The 9431-nt window shown below is 37.7% G+C and overlaps 1 protein-coding gene across 1 annotated transcript; it reads right to left on the bottom strand.

The window, feature by feature from the left end:
• Nucleotides 1–2626: 2626 nt before the first annotated feature.
• LOC124166850 lies at nt 2627–3318 on the bottom strand. The gene is made up of 2 exons (XM_046544556.1): nt 3121–3318; nt 2627–2880 (listed from the first exon to the last, which is right to left on the bottom strand). Exons 1-2 carry the CDS (start codon nt 3242–3244, stop codon nt 2663–2665), a joined length of 342 nt encoding a protein of 113 aa, XP_046400512.1. The 5' UTR covers nt 3245–3318; the 3' UTR covers nt 2627–2662.
• Nucleotides 3319–9431: the final 6113 nt, after the last annotated feature.

Raw genomic sequence — 9431 nt, forward strand, 5'->3', positions numbered from 1 at the left:
TATTTAAGAAATTAATATAGTATTTATTTAATGCAATTAATTGCCATGTTAAGGTCATTTGTCTTCTAACTTATCTCAAAACGTTCAAGCTTGGAATCATTGAAAATTACTTTCCATTTTGGTATGTATAAATAAATCCGATGACCTCCTATATCGTTTTTATGGTCGTTCAAGAGATTTTCAGAGAATAGTTTTAGTAAAGAGTAATTTTATAAAAAATAAGTTTTTTGGTGGAGAGAATAAAATAGCATGATTTGTGTAAAGGATAGTTTACAAACTTCAGTTTTTTACTATAAACACACATTTATCACTTTTTTTTATTTATGAGACAAAATTCTTATCTTTTCTCTGCTATTGCGTTTACCGACTGACATCCATTAACAATTTTTTTAAATTAGGCATGCAAAAAGCAGGTCAAATACATAGAATAGATGCAATTTGCATTCAAGTGGAATGCTCGCGTCAGTGTGGCCCTCTAGTTTCTCTTTCAGATTTCTTTTCAACTTAGAAATTAAAGTTTTTCTTAAATTTTGTTTATGTGAAATTTTTTTTTTTTTTTTGGAAAACTTTCAAGGCAGCTTTAGTAAAAACAAAAAAGTCACTGGATGGGTAATGAAGACCATAAGATGCATTCTTCAGGCCAGGAAAGGTCTTATATAAAATTAGGAGTTGAGACTTATCGCTCATGTCCTCCTTGCCTACAAATATTTCCTTGCGCTTGGGACAGGAAAATCTTTCTATCAGTCTTCTTACCAAGTACCCAGAGAAGTATACGTCGGAGCAATCCTGGAGGGTGACCACATCCGTTCCGATATCAAAGTTGACGTCAACATGCTCCTCGGAGGAGTTTGTTGAAGTGTCTTCTTCACCTTCTTCCATATTCGTAGGCAAAGTTGAAGAGCATGGCTCCATGGATCTAATCCTTTCCTCATTTTGCATGTCCAGCATGTAGCTATCATTCACGTCGTAGCCTGAAGATCTAGGAGGTTTCAGCAAACTTAGCACAGAAACTTGCCTGAAGCTCGTTCTGAATCCCTTTACTGTGGGATTGCGATTAAATCCCCCCTTCTGCCTCATCACGGAGAAAAAGTTTTCCAGGGCGTCTTGGTTTAGTTTTGCTGTCACAACTCCCTCTTCTCTAGATTCTAAAAGTGCCATAATGGACCTAATCGACAATAGAAAGCCGTCAAAACACGGAGGTCGACTTCCGTCTACTTTTGTTATCCCACTCATTATCCGATACCCTTCATGCAGCAGCTCCTTGGTTTTAATATTGCTATCACGAGGGCGGACATTTAATTTTCAGTTGAGCAAATCAAAAATGTTGTTTATCATTTCAATGAAGTCCGCAGTAGAGGTAGCTGATGATAGTGTCAGCTCTCCTGTGGAGCAACTCGCACGGATTGCGGCGGCGACGGACAAACTGAATATTTGAGTAGCCAGCTTCACTGACATCTTCTGAAAGGCATTTGGCCACAAATGAGCCGGCATTAATTTCCGCATCACTCTTGTGGTTGAGCTCGAAGTGTCGCTCCTATAGACACAGCGGATATTTTCAAATGAAATTATTTTTCCATCCACTACAAAGTCACTAGTAAGTAAGTTATTTCTTAAAGATTTGACAAGATGAGGCACATCAAATATACAATGAATTTTTCTATTTTTCACCTCAAAATAAGGTTTCTCAAATGAGACGCCCATGTCTTTTAGTGCTTTTCTGTTTGAGCTTCCCTGATCACAAATAAAACTGTGTGGACTTAATCCAACGTCCAAAACCTTATCACTTAAATCATACAATATTCTTTTTAATTGGGTGCCTCTTAGTCCCTTTTCCGATATGAAATATGCAACAGGTATTTTCCAGTTCTGCTGCATGCCCCTTACAAGAAAGACTGATGCATATTTCCCAACATTTTTCGTCCTGCCAAGATGTCCCAGATCTTCAAATCCCTCGATTATGTCCATCGAGTTTGAATAATCAAAATTTGCCATGAGGGACATCTCATCAAATAAAATTACACAATCTTTGCATTTTTGAGACATCACGGACACTTTGAGCGCAAGCTTTTGGAAGAATAGCTCATTAAACCCGGTCATATATTTGGATGAGCTAGATACCCATTTCCTCAGAGTTGAAACAGCTGGAAGCGTGAGCTTTTCTAATAGGAATCTATACGCAGTAGGGGATTTGAAATATAGAGATATCGCAAAATTCTGCTCCTCCCTACTCCATGGAGTGAACTTCTTGTGGCTCAATTGCATTTGTGTGAGGATGAAAGATTCCCTAGATTTGAAATTCTTCCCCATTAATTCTAGGTTCATACACTTCAAGGCTTTCATAGCTCTGTTGGCTCTCCTTAACCGTGAAATAGATGAGCGTAGTCTGGCAATAACTTTTTATAATTTTCTATGCGATCTTTCAGCTTTTTCTTTTTAGGAGTCTCAACGGCTGTAATTTTCGCTGCAATTTGACGAATGGGAGATGCATTTGGCTTGAGAGGAGAAGAGGGACTTGTTTCAACAGTCCATAACGCCCTGCGAGCAGTATGAAGGGGAGTTGACCTAGTTGTTGAGGAAGAGGCATGTCGACCAGTAGGTGGCGTTAAAAACGACACTTTGGCAGGTGGGCAACGCTGGGACTAGGAAATGTAGTTGCTGGTGATTATTTGGATGGTTGCCTCGTATACAGACGAATATTCTTTTGAGGTGAAATCAATTTCAGCGGCCGCAGGCGTCCTCCGTACTTTGATCTTCCTCGGTTGATTGATGCCCCCTTCCTCAGTCGACCACTCGGATATATATCGTCCTTTTCAAAATGATTCTCACATATCACCTTCTTGTGTAGAGATTTCGGAGACAATGCAATCAAGGAAGTGTTTCCTGTAAAAAAATCAAGGCATACATATAATAACATCTCTTAAATGGAAATAGTTTACTTTCCCAGTTAGAAAAATATTGAAAGAATTTCATTAATGAATATTTGAACGTGCTTTAAAGCCAAGTTTTAATGGTGCAATGAATTTAATATTCTTTGCAAGTGAATTTTAATTTGGAATGCTGTTTAATATTTGCACTGTCATTGCTTTGAAGTAGACCTACACATTTTAGCTTACCACTCACCTGTATTTTCGACCCACTGATTGGAGATATAACAGCTGACAGCCGGGAAACGGAAAAATCTGAGTCCAGGGGATGTTCGACGACTGTTACTGCAACCAGGGTACACGCATTTATTTCCCACCATTGAAGACAGTGAATCCGATGTTAAGAAAATTATGTTCACTCTCGGAAATGAAAGTTGACGAGTCCTATGGACACATTGGTCTGAGAAAATAAAAGAGAATAAAATTAATAAAGTTATTGTTTACATTAATATTACAAATCAAATTAGAAGATACTAATGGTGTAAAATTAAATATTTGCGATGAATAAATATGTAATGGATATTAATTTATTTTTGTATTTAAATAAATGAAATGTGTAGTAAAAATTCCAAGAAGCTTTTTCTTTTAGCATTTGCGCAAACTATCGTCACAGAATACCTACCATACTGGGTGCGTGGTTATCGCCAAATATCTTTTGAGTTAAGTTATCACGCCATAGAAGTTTCTCATAGTAGTCAAAAGTTGAAAGCGAAGAGGATAAATAAAGAAACTTTGAAAATTTTCCGTAAATGGACTCCAAACGGGTATTTCACGAAGGTATCAAAAACTTTTTTCTTTTTTAATTGGGAGAACACCCTACTGCATCGGATACAACGTGATTTCATAGTAAAATTTATAATTGGTAACCAATGAAAAAATTTCAATCATTTAAATATTTTAGTCATTCTCAGTTCAACTATAATTTCTTAACAAATTTGACTAAATTTCCAAGTACATGCCCGATCTCGTTTTTACTCGAAAAACTTAGGAGTCAGACAGCTGGTAGAGTTTTGGAATGATTTCAAAGAAGGAAAATACATCATTTCTCGGTGATATGGTTCTTTATCCATATTTTCCATTATTTTTGAATATTTTGGTTAATATATTGGCGTAGTGTAATGTCAAAAAATGACGGACCCTTTTTCCTAGCAAAACCAGAACCTTCACAACAACCTTTCCTAGCAAAACCAAACCAAAACAATACCTTCAGCACCTCCATCCACAAAAAACCCACCAACCATGAACAATACCTACACTACACCAGTTGCCATCCACCTCACACCAAACACGCAATCCCCTCCTCCCTCTCAGTCCGTGCCCATCGCATCTGCAACAATTCACCATCTCTTCAAAGAGCCACACAGAACCTCCACCATGCTCTCCTCAAACGAGAGTATCCAGAATCCCTGCTTAAAAAGAAAATACTCTCTCCCTCTGAACAGTACACCCCACGCACCAAAAAAGAACAAACTAGCAAACTTAATCTCACCACCACATTCTTCCCTGGCACTCAAAAAATTAAAAAAATATTAAAAGATCTGTACCCCATCATCAGCAAAAACAAAACCACAGCTGCTCTTCTTCCATCCTGCCCCTCCATTGCCTACAGAAGAGCACCTAACTTATGTAATATTTTAAAATCCACCCGCCCCCTCCTCCGGCACACACTCCCCCCACTTTCCTCCCTGACTCCATGCAACCGCCCCCGTTGCAAGTGCTGCCCTCTGCTACGCCCCACCACTTCACCTGTCATCAATAGATCCTCCTCCACACCGTCTTGTACTTCCTTCAACGTTGTCTGCAGGCTGTTTTGTAATTTTTGCCCCTCGTACTACATAGGAGAATGTACCACACCCATATCCATCCAAATGAACAACCACAGGCACTCCTGCAAAACCCCCCCCTTTCATGAACCCATCCCCATTCACACTGCCTCACACAACAGTTCTTTCGATAAATGTTTTTCCCTAACTATCATTGAAATTCTGCCAGAGAAGGCAACCATCATCGAGGTGAGAACGAGGGAAATGGCCCATATTTGGGTTGAAAAGGCGTTTGAAACGCCCGGGCTTAACATTGCCCATTAAGAGTCAAAGCAAACCCTACCCTCCCTTCCCCCCCTCTCCCCTTCTTCCACCCCCACTACTTCACCAAGGACGGCTACTGGAGGATCTGCCTGCAGCAGTCCACTTTCAGCACTGAGGATAGCGGGTCAACCCGCTGAAACGTTTGCAAGATTCTTTGTGAGTGTCCTTTTCTACGTGTTTCTATATTTTTATTAGTGTTTATTTATATATATAACTGAAGATACTGTTTTTTGATACACAGTAAAGTTTTTCGAAGGAAATCGATAACGGGCATGGTTTTGGGGAATATGGTCATGTTTGGTCCTCTGTATCTCAGTAACAGGCAATGAAAAATGACTCATTGTTCTATAATTATCGACTATTTGTGGCCATATACGCCAGGTTTCAAGTCCATTCCTCAGAAAAAGCAATTTTGACTTATTCCAGCTTTTTACGATTTCAGACTAATGTGCAGCGTCGCAAAGTTTCTTTCGCCCAAAATTTGAATCTTTCCTGTAATCAAGGGTATTAATCGGGTAGTTAAGGAGGAAATCTTAATAATAACTCTACAATCAGTAATTTTGATCGACATCGCCGAAAAATTATTTTTGGAAGATAAAATAAGGGAATTTCATTTCTCTTTCAACATATTTTTAGTACACACAACTTTATATAAAAAACAATTATGAAATATTGAGCGATCTAGCGATTGATGAGAATCAGGTGATTGACGTGAAATGCCCCTGCATGGGTGATAAGCATACTCTTAAGATGAAGGGCGAATGTAGAGCGAAAGACAATTTTTTCGGAAAATTAATATTTAATTAGGTCTAATTTTTCCATTATTGCGAGTAGAAATCGTTCAAGGCCAAATTACTACCTTGATTTATTTAATCACTCCCCATATTAATAAACATAATTCTCAATATTGATTGAAAATATCTATAGGCATTCCGCTACGAAATAAATGTGGTGGGATTAAAATTATATGGAAATCCGACATTTGACAAGAATGGAAGGGTCAAAGCACAATGGGAAAAATTAGAAGCATATTAACTAATGATTTTTTGGAATATTGCATATTTACCGAGCCCTAATGGTCGAAAAAGGCCTAATTCCGTTGCAAATTAAATATGAAAGAAACCGAAAAGAAAAGGTACATGGAGGTATGATACAATAATTTAGAATTTCGCTAATTGAAATATCATCTGAATTCTATCCAAGCACAGCTATTGATCACTTGAGAAATAAAATAAGAATAGTAATGAAATGACTTACCAAGCGCCACTTCCGTGGAGATTCAGCGGGGGAAGCTTCAGTAGTGTTTAAGGTGCAGCACCGTTTTTTCTTCTCCTCGGGAAAACATTCAAACCAAATCTTCTAAGTAGATCTTATACCTACACGAGGATATCGGTTCACCGGTGACTTAAGAGTACTTCCACCTTAGAGCGTTTATAGTCTGGCAATGCTCAGTGGTAATTGCACGTGCACTGTTTTTCTCAACCTCCAACTCACACGATGCCGATGAACAGAATGTTGGCAAACTCTGGAGAGACTACCAAAGGAGTTTTGCAATGGTTTCGACGGTCTACCCCTTACTCTACGTTAGTCAACCTCATTGGAGGATTTCTGTTGACAAGAACCAATCAGAAATAAGGTGGCATGTTACCCGGTGGTGGTGTTTCTCATCCAGCTGTACGAGTGGCCACGCATTGAGCTTTCCCGATAATAACCCTCTCCTCTGGGAAAATTATTTATTGCTTCTCCCTTCTGAAATAGACGTGTTTAAGTTGTAGCTTGGAGAGATATTTCTCTCCGCGGAATGTCTCAATCAAGATTCCACAAAAAATATTTCCTAAGAGTTAGAATCTCGAAGTTTCTAAAGGTTGAAACAGAGAAATATTTTAGGTTATGGATTGCAATGCCTTCGCAAAGAAAAAAAGTTGCATGCTGCCTGCGGGTGATCTCGGAATTCCTAGCGAAACTTGGTATCTGGGAATTACCGGTGGAGCTGCCGCTCAGGGTTGGGGCAGGGGCTGTCTTACCGTTTTTTCCCCTTCTGCCAAAACCAAACAAACAGCTTTCAAAAGCCGACCGCAAAGTGAAAATTCACCATGCAATGAAGATATTACCAAACCAAGACACAAATGTCTTTCCTTAATATTTTTGCATTATATAATTAATTATAGCATATAATGAAATAATATTCCTCAATCGGGATTATCATTTTTGTATCTCTTCCATGTAGATTATCATTGATTGAAGGCTTTTTTAGTTTGAATTTAACATCATAAAAACCCTCAGAAATTGGATAGCAAGAACTGAAAGATCATGTCCTTGTTCCACTGCAACCGGAATAGCATATACTTATATTATCGGAAGTACAGTATTGTTAGTTTGATAATAAGAACCGTCCCGGCTAATTATCGTGTATAAATAGAAGTTGAAAGATATTAAGGGTAAATTATCCGTTGATTTTATAATGAAATTACAATAAAAATAATTATTATTTCCTTAGGAAAAGCCAAAAGATATTGAAAATTAAATGAAAAGAAGAAAATTGATTTCATTAATGCTGAACTCTACCAGAAAACTGTGTTTTCAGCACTAAGCCATGCATCTTTCCAGCAAAAAGCGTGAACATCTCAAAGATCCTGGCGTAACAGCATGCAACTTTTTTTCTTTGCGAAGGCATTGCAATCCATAACCTAAAATATTTCTCTGTTTCAACCTTTAGAATCCACGAGATTCTAAAGCTTAGGAAATATTTTTTGTGGAATCTTGATTGAGATTTCAATTTTTTAATAACTTCACTTTAAAAAAAATAATGAAAGGTTCTAAAGACATATTTGCTGCTCCAAATGTATCTGAAAATAATAAGCAACACTCAGAAGTAATTTTACATGAGGAATTTCAAACCCCTGCGCCTGATTTAATGACTTTGGACCACAAAAAATATTATGTACTTTCGAAAAAATGTTTTTAATTTTATCATCCATTTCGGTAACAAATGAACAATTTTGCAATTGACTCAGTACCTTTATTGGCTAATTCGGACAACTAAACTCTTCAAACGGACTCTAATGAAAACCTGGTTACCTTTGATTTTGGATTTGAAAATGTCAGCCTTTCTTACTGAGAACTAAGGTATAATACCGGAAATTTTAGGAAAGCCAAAAATTCTCAACTTCAAAAAAAAAATTTCAACGCATCCGATTACTTGTTAATCATTCTGCTCTGTCATCCACATTCTTTCTCAATAAATCTTCATCCTTCCGTTTGGTAGCCACACTCACTTATGTACCCCACCTCCTCAACACGTGTTTCTTTTTTTCTGGAAACTAACCCTTCCCTTTGCCTCCCTTGTGAATCGTAAAACGAAACGGTACACTCTCCCACAATTTGGATTTCCCGTTTAGTTTTTCTTTCCTCTCCCTTCTACTTCCAGTTGAGCCCCAACTACCGCGTAGTTTCCCTTTGTATATTCCCAACCCTTCCTTCACCGCCGACACTCGCTAATCCCTTAATGGGACGCCGAAACTATCTAAGCTATTCATGTTCTCTCTCCCATTTTTTTCTTTTCCGAACTCGTTAGATTTATGTCAACCCTTTCTTAACCTCGTCTTAGTCTTTGAACTCTCTGCTCTTCTCATTACTTTTCACCTTTTTCCGAAGTAAACGCCCTATGGTGCAGGTTTTTGAAATGGAAATTGCAATCAAAATTTGCATAATGGGGATTTGTAATCCGTCGGTTAAAATACGCCATCGCGTAAGTATTTTGAGTTATCCATTCATTAAAGGCTACAAAATATTTGATGCTATGTACCTTAGATATTTATTGACTTTTTGCAAAGAATGTAACGAGCCAAAACTAATTTTTTGTCTTAGATAACAAATTATTCAACACAATATTGATTTTCAATGTTAGTACAGTATTTGTTCCTAGTGTGCAACATAAAGTTCAAAGTTCTAGCTGCAAACGACCTGTTGACGGCCCCTCCGGAGATACTTTCACTGAGTGGCTGAAATGTAATCTATAAATAATTTTCCCGAGATAAAGCCCTCAATTTCCTCCATTGTTAGGGACTTTTTTCCCTACGATTGAAAACTAGTGAAATGTTTTCAGAAGTTAAAAAAAACTTCCACCAGAGGAAAAACATTTTGTAGGAGTGTATGCTTGGTAGTTTACTTTAGAATTGGCCCGAAAATACCTTATTTTCGGCGTGTATCAAAAACATATGTTCGCAGGAGAATGTTTGTGCTAATCAAATGGATTGAGATAGTGAACTATTTTGTGTGATTCTTTTCGCATGTTGTTGTGCGCCAACTTTTACGTTTTATATGCTCTTCGTTCCTGAAATAATAAACTCCGAACGAAAGATTCCTACTTTCATCAATTTGTCTCCACTTTTGCGTCAACTTATCAGCGGATAATCTTTAA

The sequence above is a fragment of the Ischnura elegans genome, chromosome 10 (assembly GCF_921293095.1).
Source record: "Ischnura elegans chromosome 10, ioIscEleg1.1, whole genome shotgun sequence".
In the NCBI taxonomy this organism is placed as follows: domain Eukaryota; kingdom Metazoa; phylum Arthropoda; class Insecta; order Odonata; family Coenagrionidae; genus Ischnura; species Ischnura elegans.